This window comes from Gekko japonicus, unplaced genomic scaffold (genome assembly GCF_001447785.1).
Source record: "Gekko japonicus isolate JY-2015 unplaced genomic scaffold, Gekko_japonicus_V1.1 scaffold37, whole genome shotgun sequence".
In the NCBI taxonomy this organism is placed as follows: Eukaryota; Metazoa; Chordata; class Lepidosauria; order Squamata; family Gekkonidae; genus Gekko; species Gekko japonicus.
The window spans coordinates 16,574-30,489 of NW_015171503.1; the positions used below are offsets into that span (position 1 = coordinate 16,574).

The window sequence follows — 13,916 nt, forward strand, 5'->3', positions numbered from 1 at the left end:
AGCGGTTCAAGAAAGAAGATTTAACAGAGAAGGAAGAGGATTAACTGATATGACTGTATGGACTGAGAGAATCTTGGCTCCACAACGTCGTGTTAGTGGGAAGGGAGGGAAAGCGTAATGGGAGAGGTCAATGTCTTTTAAGGTCTCTATATTTCTTTTAATTAGCTTTGGAATTATTCTCTGTCTAGACAGCAAGCTGGATACTAATTGAAGCGATGATCAAGGAAACTCCTCATGCCGGAAGTTGTTATACGTTTTTATTGTTATAAGTATATGTAACCTTCTACACTTGGGCTTTTAGTGCCTTCTTCTCTGTTTCCCATAGTTTGTAGTCTCCCCCACCCTTTTTTTCATTATAGTTATGTAGTTGTTTTTAGAAATGCAAATTAAAAAATCCCCTTCGGGAGGCAAAAAAAAAAAAAAGGCAGAACAGAACCATTTGTGGATGGAAAAATCCAGCAGGTAAATTATTTCAAAAAAACAATATCCGCCAACATGTGGATCCACCTCTGTAATTCCACATGCTGCTACTGCCAGAATGACGACAGTGGAAACAAAGAGTGGAACTACCCACGATTAAGCACTCAAACAGCTCATGATTAAGTGACAGAGATACTGTAGCTTCTTTCAAACTTCAGTTTTATTCAAGAAAAGCAGAGTCCAATTCCACTATAAGTACATATCTGAGAACAAATCAAGCATAACTGGCTCTCTGGTTAGAAAATAGGTGTCTTCCCCTTTCCTGGCACTGTACACCAGCCTGGAGGCAGCAAATCATACTACAATGTCCCTTGGAAATAAACCCTCCTCTCCCATACAAAATAATCCTTCACTGGCAAGAACAAGCTACATTGCAGAACTGTCTAATGTAGTCAAGGGTAAAAAAAAAACACCCCCCCAAAATCCATTCTTAATTGATGCAATTAGCATGCCAAGTTCTAGTGCTTCTCATGACATCCAGGGGACATCACCACTAGGTGAAGCACAGTACTCCATCTAGCTATTCAGAGACAGAGAGAGCAAGAGCTGCTGGTGTAAATCAGTTCCAGTCCTGAACAAAAGCTACTTTTTGTGCTAAACCACATTTAGTGGTTCTGTGCTGAATGCCCACTCTGTGCCTGGATGTGAAGCCATAATTTGATTCACCAGTGACTAAAATCTGGTTTGAAAAGAGAACATTGACCATGAACCCTGACTAGGCCAGCTGACCTGTATTATAAAACCAACAATAAAACTGGAACCTGAAACAAAACAATATTGGCTCCAGGTACAAGCCTCCACGGAATGCTCAAAAAGATCAAGGGGGAAAAGGCAGCTTGTTCCTGTGGAGCAATAAGGCAGTAGACTAGTAAAAGAGATTCCCATCAATTTTTTCACTGATCACGTGATGACGATACCATTGTGGAAAGTTTTTTAGCACTGGAGAAGAGCTGAAAAAAAAGCCGAAGTCACACTGTCAGGCTTTCCGCTTTCTCCCAGTGTTAGAACACTAGTATTTCTTCATGTAGGCATCTCAAAACAATGGCCAATACCATCTTATCAAAGCTACCAAAAACAGAAAGAAGGGAATCTAGTAGAAAGCAACAAGCAAGCAGTCAAAAGAGAGCAGCCTCCATTCTTTAACCACTGAACTACAGCAACTGAAGAGATCTCCTAGTAATTTAAAATAGCCAATGCTCTCTGGTTTGCTTTGTGTCTCACATACAGAGACAAAAAGCTTCCCTTTGCCATAAGGAAGAGGAATGAAATCATTATCTCCGTAGTTCTGACAATGGTTTTCCATTGTGTATTAATGATAATACTGTTTATTACAAATTTGTGAGTACTAGCACCTGTGTCGAGACTCAGTACCAGCAGAACCAGCTCATACAGACCCACCGGCGAAAATCACACAATTGCAGGGTTTTATGCCTTTGAACAAGACCAAGATGCCTATTTTCTCAAGATAAATTAACTTTTTTTTTTTCCTTTCCAGGTTTATAGTTTAATAGTCTTGTGGGGAGGAGATGTCATTGGCCAAGGAAGGCTTTGACAAGAAAGCGACTTCATAGAAACAGGAGGAATCTGCAGGCAGACACTGGAAAAACAGCACCTATCTGATGTTTCTCTGTTACATTCCTTACATTCAAAGGGATGAGAGTTTAATAGAGTACCACTAAATAAGAATTCCCAAGGAATGTGCATTTTGTAACAGAATTCTTAACTCCCTCTGGCAATTCTGCTACCCAGAGAAACATCTGGTGCAGCTACACAAGTCACATTGCCGTCCCAACTGCACAATAATACACAACGTTCTGTGTTATGAACTGCAGAAATGGCACGTACCATAAAAATACATTCCTTTCCCCCCACACCCCTCCCCAAAGCATTCTCAGCATTACAGACTGGCAAAGCCACAAGGAACAAAGATACACAGAGACACTGAGAATGGTCTCTGACAAACCTATACATTCCAGTTACTAGGAAAAGTTCTTCCACCAAAGAAGTATGTGCTCAAAGACCACCATCTCCATCTGGGCATTTCTCAGGGCTAAATTCTGTAGTTGCCAAAACAGCTAAGAGAAGAAACTTCCAAAACCTGACAAACAAAATCATCAGCTTTCTTGGCATTTTCCTGAGGTCATAAAGGGGCTGGGAGGTTCCTCTTCTGGCTGCTCTGGCTCCTGCCAGGACGGGTCACAACGGCAAAGGCAGGTAAGCACTTGCATTATAGCTCGGACTGTGAGCGGGAGATACGCGGCCCCTTGCGAATCTCCTTCCGTTTCTCCTCTTTTTTTCTTCGCTTCTCTTCCTCCCGGAGAGCCTTCTGGAATGTATCTGCACTGGGAAAAAACTGAGAACAAAAGGAATGAACTCAGCCAGGTCAAATGGGCACATGGAGCATTTCCCCCCCACACACAAACTTTGTACAAAGTTACTGTCACCTGGACTACTTACACTAGTTTACAGCTCCATAATTTTTGTGACCTTCAGAAGGCACCAATCCAGTACTACACCTGCATGGGAAAGTACCTCTTGCTCTCCTCATGGGTTCTTTCAGTTCCATTCCAGAATAGAAACTCACCAACAAAGAGAGAGACTTGCCAAGATCCAAACTGAAAGGCTTTCTACACAAACTCATACTATATTTCTGCCCCAGAAAAGCCACTGTTAATGATATCCTGCCTTACCTAATGGATCAGGGAAAGGGAAAATAATCATCTTCTAGCCTTATTTTAAAAAAAATACCACCCCCCACCATAGCAGTTTCCCAATTTATCTTTATGCCACACAGTCTTGGTCTGAATTTACTTCCATTATGATCCTGTTGAGATACTTGATGGGCTTGATGGCCTTTCTAGGGAAATCACATTGACCAAGATACAGAACTAAATGTAAAGAGATCAAGAATCACCAAAGGAGTGATGGGAGGATTCACATGGTGTTGGAAGGGGCCTTCTAACCCAACCCCCTGCTGAATTCAGGAGTCTAAAGCTAAAGCATTCCCAAGACAAGTCTTGGTCAAGTCTCTGCTTGAAGTCCTCCTCTAGTTAATTGGCTACATTGTCTTAACTGCTCGTACATTAGGAAACCTTTCATAATACTTAACCAAAATCTGGCTTTCTGAAAATTAAGCTAATTAATCTTACCCTCTGTGGCAGAGAACAAAATCTTTGCCCTCTTCCATATGACCTTTCCGGTATTTGAAGAGGACCACCATATCTCCTCCAGACTAAACATACTCCGCTTCCTTCAACCTTTCCTCATGGAACCTTTTTCCAGAACCCCAACCATGTTTATTGTCCTCCACTGAACCCATTCCAGTTTGTATACATCTTTCTTAATGTGTGGGTATCCTGAACTGGGCACAATACTCTAGATGAGTGCTGCCTAGCATGGAATTGAGTGGAACTATTACTTTGCATGAATTGGATACCGTGCTTCTATTAATGCATACTAAAAACTGCATTGGCCTTTTGTGTAGCTACATCACAACTGCTGACTCATGTTCAGTTTGTGTGTTACAAAATCCTTTTCACACCTACTATTGCCAAGCTGAGTGCCCCCTATCCTGTACATTTGATTATTTTTGCTTAAACAGGAATTACCAAAGGAAACAAGACCTTGATGTCATCAAAATATGGAATAAATAGCACCATGCATCTCTCCCAAATGACTAGGAACAATATTGAGGGACTTCAGGGAAAAACAGCATCTAGGTGGAAAGCAGCCAACAGAGTGTGGAATAGAATATTACTTGGGATTCTGCCATCAACTCTTTATTCTGTCACAGAGCACCTGTATAACCTTGGCCAAATACCTCAGTCACTTCTCTGTAAGAGGATGATAAATTATAGTCCCTTATCTCAAATGTGCCCAACAGCACAAATGCTAAGTGGCTGAATGCTATCAAAACTGGGTTCCTGCAACTCCCTGGCAGAGACTGAAAGCAGTCTTATGTATTGCAGTCTTTGCCAAAACACAGCATGCAGCCACCGATCCAGTAAGAAGATAAATTGAACTGGGCAACTGAGAGCAGCTGCAGATAAGATGATCTTGCAGATGAGATGATCCTGTGAAGCAACACTAAGCACACAAAGACTTCTTGTATTCAGCTGCAACAATGGATTATCACGTCTGAAGGGAAACTTGCATAGGCTGTAGTCACAAATCTTTCCTGTTGCAAGCTCCTCTTTGGGAGGCAACAAACCCACACCACCAGCTGAACATTGAAGGGAGCATCCATTTAGCTGGTTGCACAGGGTCAGTACAATCGGTTGGATCCAGTGCAGTGTTTCCAAGGACACAAAGGCTTCTGCCTCTGGAGCATAATGTTCCTGACTCCCCTTTCCCTGACTCCCTTTCCCTTGATAGCCTGAAGTGTCTCCACTCCCTCAGGAACATTATTTTGGGAGGCAGGAGGGGGAAGTTGGGAAAGTCATGCTTTGCAGGTGGAAGGCCTTGCACTTGTAGAAATACCACAGTGGATCCAGCCCATTGGAAGCTACTGTCTGCGGAACAGGCGCTTCTACTTATCTGTCACCAAGCAGTGCTGTCACTCCTCTTGCATTATCAAGCAACATTTCTTTCTCAAAACTAGGTAATCAGAAAAGGGGAAATGTGGTAACTGACTCTGAAATTTATGGTCTTACTTCAGAATGGTCTGTTTTAAAGGGATTCCGGTAGTCTGGAGATTTCTCGCTAATTCCCAGTTCCTGAGCCATCTGTAGAGGAAAGTACACCAAAATAGCAAAGATCAATTCCATTCCCATTTATGTAATCTTCTGCTTCCCAGCCCTTTAATCCTTTTAGTTTCCTAGTCCTGATTTGGTGTTTTAGTGCAAACCCCAAAAATGTGGGAAACACTACCACCTCCTTCTAAATCAAGGTTTTGCATGATCCTGTGTTTGGGGTGTGTGTGCGTGTGAATTCACACTACTCTGTAATTTACCCACCAGCTGAACAGACTATCAGGGATAAGCACAGGCTACACCCACAGGCTTCAGCCATTTGTATGAACAGCATATCAGAGCAAATACAAATGTGCAATGATGCCATTAATGCAACTTCATGCATAACTAAATTCTTACAAGACAATTTTCCTGAATGCATTAACAAGTGACCCTTGTCATGTATGTCAATCACACCTGCATGTATTTCACTGCCTATGAATTCAGTACTCATAACAAGAAGTTGTGACCAAAACTTCTCAACGTGTGCAGACACAGTGAAATCCACATCTGTGTGAGAGGTTGCACATTACCATCAATATGTAGGTTTCATATTAATTCCTAAATGAAAGTGTGTTGTTTTTTCCATGTAGGAATTTCAAAATCTCCAAAGTAGACTCTTTGAGTTTTTATTCTCCTCTACGCATATTCCTTTGCCTGATTTCTACAAGGCAGGATCTGTGCTCACTTCTTGTCACTCCTGTTTGCTACCCTATCCTAACAAAAAGAAATGAAAGACAAAAGAATCCAAGCAACCACACTGCCTTACCAGTCCTAGTACTTGCGAGTGGGAACCTTGATCAAATACACCAGTCTGGTTGCAAAAGCCAATTCCCCAGCGGATCAGGTTGTTCCAGTTGGAGTTGCGGTCAAAGTAATGGTGTACTATCTTGGGAAAGCGCAGGACTACATCACCGAAGAAAGCAGTGTTCTCTACCACATGGGAATATGCTAAGGAAAAGAAGTCAAGGGGGGGGGGGGAAATCAAGAAGTACTTTTACTCGCTTTCTCACTGGTAAACATCAGATCAGTTCCTTGTCTCCTGGAACCCCAAATTGCAGTGCAGATCACTTACCTCGTAGCATGCGTTAATTTTTTTTCTTCAGGATTGATTAAATAATGTTTCATATTCTTTTCTTCAGGATTGATTAAATAATGTTTCCTATTCTTTACACTTTTAGGGGGGAGGAGTGGGGATTTTAGCCAATATTAGCAACTGTGGTCACTTGTCCCTGCATTCTTTAGTTTGGATGCTATTGGAAAGCTGGTTTCTTCCCCCAAAGAAACCCTCTGTTTGGAATCCTCTGTGTCACTGCACTCAATGTTCCCTCTAAGCTGTGAAGTCTTGTGAGCAAAAACTTTACTTTGTGAGCTACTGCCATTAAAGTTGTGAGCAAGCAATTTAGCTACTGCGTAAATTAGTTTGCTCTGGAGCCCTCCTTCCTGAGCTAAGACAAAAATGTGTGAGCCAGAGGCCAAAAAACTGTGAGCTAGCTCACACTAACTCAGCTTAGAGGGAACCCTGACTGCACTGCACTGGAAACTGCAGCAATAAAAGAGCTTCCACAGAAAACTGCCACCGTGTGGAAAACTTCTGTGTGCATGCAGGTTTAAGTACTCTGGGTTAAACAATCCCAAGTAACATAGTGCAATCTTGTGTACAAAACATTTGAAAAGAGCAGTCTTGCCCTAACCTGGACAGCCGAGGCAAGCCCAACCTCATCAGATCTCCGAAGCTAAGCAGGGCCGGCTCTGGCAAGTACTTGGAGGGGAGCAGTCAGGAGGCGGGGGCAGGCTTCATTCAGCCACCTCTCTGAATATCCACCAGGCCCCCAGTAGGGATCAGTCACCACAGGTCGCCATGACTTCTAGGTGCACGCATACACACTCACACACACACACAAATACGGGGGGAAATACCCTCCCCCCCCCAAAAAAAAGAGCAGTCTTTGTGGAATTCATACACATGTTCACGTCCCAAACCTGTGAGTTATAAGTTACAGGGAAAATATGGGTTACAAGTTTGGCTGGAAACCAGTAGAGTATGTTATTCAATCAAACATTATATTTTTCTTTCTTCTCTTTGCTGAAAAGAACACAGTAGCAATGGTTTTAAAAATTAAAATTTCTTCTTGCATTACAGGAGAAATTGACCGGTAGCAGCTACAGTCTACATTTGTCTCTGACCCAGAAGTGGCATTTGAAGGTCTCTCTCTGTCCATTCACCACAAGCATGGATGACAAAAGTAACTAGGGATATATACCCCAGAGAGCACTACGGTCTGGGTCACAAAATCAATTGGCCCTCCCAGGTCCCAAGGACGCCAGGCTAGTTGTAACCAGGGCAAGCGCTTTCTCAGTGGTGGCTCCATACTGGTGGAATGAGCTCCTGGAAGAGATCAGGGCCCTGCGGGACCCTTTACAGTTCTGCAGGGCTTGCAAGACGGAGCTCTTCCACCAGGCTTTCAACTAGGAGCTGCCACCACTATTAACAACTGCAACAGCCTGTAGAGCCTGGTCCATGGTTGGTTATTTTTAGCCTAGGTGCGCCGACTACATCTGAAGAAGATCAGTGAGCTGGAACTTAAACAACTACGGAATGCACTCACGCGGTAATGCCATCATTACGACATCAAACAACAAAGCTAGCACTTTAACATTGTATCGTTTTAATGAATTGTTTTTAAATGTTTTATGAACTTTTGATTGTTATTGTGAATTTTATCCTGTGTAAGCCACCCTGAGCCTGCTCTGGTGGGGTAGGGTGGGGTATAAATCGTAAATCAAACAAACAAATAAATAAATATGGGGTAGGGGAGCAGGAGGAGAGCACAGAAACTACTTACCACCCTCCAGCTAACAGCAAAAACAGCTTTAATGAACATACAAATGGGGGGGGGTCCTTTTAAAAAAATCTGTATGATCCCAATTCCCAGACATACTACTTCAGTGACATCAAAACATGCAGACCGACGTCCTGCACAAAATAACTGGCATATCTGTTTCTTTACCATCGTGATGCCAGAAACTCTCAAAATGGGTAATGAGTAGCAAAAGCCACCACAGTAAATGCAACTATTGCCATTCCTCATGGTCTCGTAACTCCACATCTCTCTGCCCTACCAGACACAAAAATCGCTTTCCTGACAGCGATTTTTAAAAAGTCTCCTAAGGGTTTTTGTAGGAGGGCATGCTTGTTAATTTTTAAAGCATGTTCAATGTATCACTTTTTAAAAGGCTGTCATGGGTAAACTGCACAACAGTTTTATGGCTGCAGAATATGGACTTGCCTAACTATTGCTTATCTTTGCCATCACTAGAAGAGCCTTTCAGTCTCAGCCCACAAATCTGTTCAGCCACAAATCTGTTCATTTTCTTCAGACTTAGATATTCATGCATGTAGCATGAAATGCTGGCATTCCAGTGGCATGCATCAGGGAGATTTTTTAAATCAGAATCCAAAACACGAAGGTAGCAGACTTCAGCAACCCACATCCTCTCCATTCAACAACACTAGCCTAGTCCAAAAGCATTAACTTTCCATTGTATACACAGGAGGAACAGCCAGAGTCTGTTCTGTTCTGCTTCATGTGCCATATGCTATGCAGCCTCAACTTGGCTCCATTCCCATTCCAAGACCTTTACAAATATCAGAAATGATGACACATGAGAACAGAAGCGACACGGGTGGCTGAGGAAATGCAGCCAAAAAGGCAAGGGAGCTGTAATGCAATAGTCACTCACAATCACAGGCTTAAGGGATACACAACGCTGGAAGGGGAAACTAGGCTTTAGAAGGCAAAAAACTCCCACCATCCTTCAGCTTCTCGTCCTGAGGGAATGGCCCATCTGGCGGGACATCTGCTGCAATAAGTATTGCCCGCGAGTCTTCAAGTACCTGCACATTGCAATAGAAAGCAATTCCATCTTATTCCTGCTCCTGGCAAAAGCTCCCTTCTTCCCCTCCAGTGTCAACGCAGGCCCCTTTGCAACCCCCCAACATTTCTCTTCTGCTTTTTTGCAAGTAGATGCCCAGCTACTGACACTGTTAAACAACACAGTAGGATGCTGAGCTTGTTGGCCAAGAAGGTAAGAGCTGCAGAAAACTGGCAAATGAAAGCGGCCTTGGTTACCTTCTTCATGTGATGCAAAGGCCATCGTAACACAATACAACCAAAGTTCCAGCTATGCTGGCATGAAATGGCTATTAATTCACAAACCCGTGTCACTTGTCAAATGCCAATTCAATAACTTCTTTACTTGCTTAAACCCAGCCAATCAACATTAGCCCAAAACAAAAAACATGTAATGCTACTTTAGAAAGCACAAAAAAGAAAAAAAGAAAGGGGGGGGGACCCTCAGATTCATGCCCTGACAAACTTTTAGGGAATGGCACTCTCCTTTATGAAGCTGATATTGTAAGTAGCCTCCTACATACTATTATGCACAGACTGCATTGATCAGATGGCACTCATGGTTTCAGGAGTCCCTACAGTACTGAAAAACCCCCACCATACTTCAGAACATATACTCCATACCAATGTTCCCTCTAAGCTGAGTTAGTGTGAGCTAGCTCACAGTTTTTTAGCCTCCGGCTCACACATTTTTGTCTTAGCTCGGGAAGGATGGCTCCACAGCAAACTAATTTATGCAGTAGCCAAATCGCTTGCTCACAGCTTTAATGCCAGTAGCTGACAAAGTAGAAATTTTGCTCACAAGACTCCACAGCTTAGAGGGAACATTGCTCCATACTGAGGAATTGCTAACTAGACAGCTTCTCAAGGGGTACCATTTCCCTACTTCTTCTACCACCAACCCATACATAAGAAGGTTGTGTGGAGAAAGCATCAGGTGCTAAATTTGCCCACTATCAACTTTCTGGAATCACCCGTCCCATCAGTTGCTCCAGTCCAGATAGCTGCTGACTCTTCCTATTAACTTAACAGCAGTGTTTTTGAGGCTACCCAGTAAACATCCAGCAGCAAACATTCCGTGCTCAGTCGTGTTAAGGCTTACTTTGAATAGGCCCTTGAGCATGATGTCTATGATCTTGTATTGCTGGTTAACATCATCAAGTTCAATGAGGTTCTTCAGCGCGTTCATCTGGTCTTTGCGCTTCACTTCAAACAGCTTCTTATCTGCAGCCTAGTTAAGGATCCACGCATGGGAGAACATCCAAAATCCTGCCCCATGTCACCCTACTCCAACTCCAACCCATCAACCCAACACAATCATCTTTTAATTTTTTTTAATTTTTTGAAAACAAAAAGATAATAAAAAGAAAACACAGAAAATAAAAAAATATTACATATCATAATTATTATATATCAAAAGGGGTGTGTGTGTGTGTGTGTGTGTGTGTGTATAACAAAATATATGGAATAGAAAATATTTCTCCCCACCACCACCTTTATTACATTGAAAGGTTTTTGGGTCACTGTTTATAATTACTATAAAACTTACTTCTTGTTGGGATACATTTATATTCAACATTTTACACTTCAAATTTTGTAACTAATCTGTTTTTCAACTGAATTAATTTCACCATTGCTACATATCTTTGCTACCATTGCTTTTTTCCCCAATCTCAGAGAGGGGAAAAAAGCATCTAAACATACCTGGGTTCCCTGCCTGCCCCTCTCCAGTTGCGCAGCAGCTACCTAGGGGCAGCTGGAGAAGGGAAAGAAGAGAGGAGGCTTTCCCTGGTCAGTTTCACTCCCACAGCTGACTGGCAGAGAGTGAAATTGACCAGGGAAGCCGCAGGGGGAGGGAAGTCAGTATTCAGCTACACAAAAGCCAAATAAATTTGGGAAACTTTATTCGGCAGCCAAAAAGTTTCTCAAATTTGCATTTGCTTTGAAAATACCGGAAAATACCGATAAGGTATTTATTTGGTATTTTTTCAGTTTGGTAAAGCCAAATGCACATCCCTAAAGGTAATATAACAAAAATACAAAAGAGAAGACGATTATATATCTTATAACAGAAAATTTAAAAATGTTTCTCCTCAAAACCCAATTCCTTACACACATTTATACTTAACATGTTACACTTAGAACTGATTCTCACTCTGCCTCTTCGTTGCAATATATTTGTATACAGTATTTTAGAGTTTTTCTCATTCTACATTTGATTCCTATTTGAGTAGTACACACTCCATCTCTCCTCAAATTTCATAACTGATCTATTTCTCAAATAAATCATTTACTTTGCCATCACTGCATATTACAAAGCAAGAGGGGTCACAGGTGTCCAATAGGAAAACACACCAAAAATCCTGTGATGAGAACATTATTAAGAAAATTTATATAATTTGTTAGACTTTATAAAATGCAAAAGATTTTGTCAACATCCTTATTTGTACAATATTGTAAATAACAAGTCCAATATAGTCCAACATGATAAGTACCCGGTATGAACATACAGAAAGGGGCACATAACCTGCTATGAGGGCATAGTCTGGCACACAACATCACCTCAGCACCCTTAAATTTCTGCCCCATTTCCACCCCTTCAGCCACCAGGGATGACAGACCTAGTTGCTGCCACTGGGGTTTGTACTTGGAGGCAAGGGAACATCTAGGTTTTTCTCCCTACCCGGGTTATGTACAAAAAGGATCCCAACCTCCTCAGTCTCTCTTTATAAGTTGTGCCACATAGCAGACCTGAATGGCCTCAGATGAGACAAACCTCACACTCCCTGAACCTCCTCTCAGACTACTCTTTACTCAGAAGTGGGAAGAAAAAAAGGAATTTATTGAAAGAAAATAGGAAACAAGACAAAGCAATATACATAAATCCCCAAGGCGTTTGGGGAATCTTGGGTACAATACTTATTAATAATACAACTTCAAGTGGTAAAGTTACAAAAAGGATACTCATAAGCCCTAACACATCTAGCTAACATCTATTATGATTTCTGTCACCTTCTTCCCCTTCCTTGAAGATGACATGAACCTCAAAACCAATGCCAGCTCCTCCAAGCAAGCCACCCGCAATGGAACAAAATCTTTTCTACTCTCTCCCAACCAGTGTGCTGTGGCAACAGAATCTCTACTTGGCACAGTACCTACATATGACAAGGTGTGTGCAGAAGTCCTGGATTAACATCAAAAGGTGCTATGCAATTGAGGAGTTCAGAAACTACCACCTGTTTGCAGCTTTTCCTTATGCAATTTCTGTTCTGAATGCTGTCCTCCTGAGATCCAAACTAGACAAGATGTTCCTTTGCAAGGCAGGTCAGAGTTCCCAACGGTCTTCTTTCTAAATTCTCCTTCATGATACTAAATACTGCATAGGTATTGTTTGCCCCCCAAAAAAGGGCAAACAACCCCCACCCCCGGCCATTTTGGGTCAGGAAAACAATGGGGGGTTCAAGCCTCTTCTCCCCTTGGGCTGTGGTCCCAACATGGTTCTCACCTTATCAAAGTAATTGCGTCCAGTATGAGAATTCAGCGCAGAGGAATGCTCTGCCAACTGTTCATGTTATCAATGAAAATTGGAAGCAATAAAACAAACAAATCAAAGCCAACTTCGGTTCCCATAGTAATGATTAAGGAAGAAAACAGAATCACATTACTTTTCAGTTTTGCAAGACCTTTTCTCAAAGATTCGAAGATAAATAAATAAATAAAAATAGCATCTCTAAGGCTAGAGAAGCTCCAAGGCTTTTACTGTGTGCAATCTAGATTTAGAAAAAATCCCAGAAGTAATATACCAGATTGATTTTACAAGCAGTGGCTTTTAAAGGACAGAAGATTTCCCTTTTCAGACTTCAAAGATCTGCATAAAAATCTGTGTGAATGAGCAGTACTTGGTGTGACAGAGGAAATAAACAGCCCACATATACTATACATGTGGCACTTAACACACAAAATGACTGAAACTCTTAGAATAACAGCAGATTAATAAAATTTAACAGTCTCATACATCAAGTGGAGAAGGTAGACTTGCTTTGCTGGCAAAATCTAAATGGCTGTACAACTAAGTACTATAAAGTTCCAGTACAACCAACTAATGACTCTAAAACAGATTTCATTTGGGAATTTCCAATTTAGGAAGATGCCTAGAGGTCTGAAAAACAAACTTGCTCCTAATCACAAGACAACAGGGTCATATACCTGAATGAAGTCATTGCAGTTTTGGATGATTGCACAGCTTTTCCCAACTGCCTAGTAACATGAAAAATTAAACTGCAATAGTATGGGTTAAAACTGGCCAGTACTTCCCAGAAGGGAGTAAAGCAGGTTTCTCACAACAAGCAAACCTATATGCACTTGTTTCTATCATTATAACCGTATATAATTTATTCATGCCTTTATTACAGAAAATATCTGTGCGCACAGACAATACAGTCATGCACAAATATCCTTATACTAATAGCCAAGTTGCCCCCTCCGTGCGGATACTTAAATTAGCACGGAGGGGGCAGCTGGGGGGGCCGGGTGAGGTTTGTGCACACGTGGGCCAGTCCCCACGCGTGCACAAAAATAAAAAAAGTTTAAAAAAAATTCGGGGGGATGTTAAAATCCCCCCGAAAGTGCAAGAGTGTCTCCTGCGCGTGCGCAGGAGACGCTCTGCTAACGCTGCCGCCGGGTGGGTGGGGAGGGAGGGAGGCCGGGCGAGGAGGAGAGGCCTCGCTGCCGCCGCTGCCGCCTCCTCCCCGGAGCCGGCAGGCTGGCCGGGTAGGTAGGTAAGGCGGGCGGG

The 13,916-nt window shown here is 42.3% G+C and overlaps 1 protein-coding gene across 2 annotated transcripts in view; it reads right to left on the reverse strand.

The window, feature by feature from the left end:
* Nucleotides 1–712: 712 nt before the first annotated feature.
* The window catches only part of CCDC134 (coiled-coil domain containing 134), a 31,546-nt gene continuing 18,342 nt past the window's right edge, over nucleotides 713–13,916 (reverse strand). For both annotated transcript variants that reach the window (XM_015419187.1, XM_015419189.1), the window contains exons 3-7: nucleotides 10,227–10,348; nucleotides 9,024–9,108; nucleotides 5,980–6,161; nucleotides 5,133–5,204; nucleotides 713–2,833 (exon numbers count right to left, since the gene is read on the reverse strand). In XM_015419187.1, coding sequence (XP_015274673.1) covers nucleotides 2,708–2,833; nucleotides 5,133–5,204; nucleotides 5,980–6,161; nucleotides 9,024–9,108; nucleotides 10,227–10,348 — 587 coding nt within the window. In that variant the 3' untranslated portion in view covers nucleotides 713–2,707. The remainder of the gene's footprint in view (nucleotides 2,834–5,132; nucleotides 5,205–5,979; nucleotides 6,162–9,023; nucleotides 9,109–10,226; nucleotides 10,349–13,916) is intronic.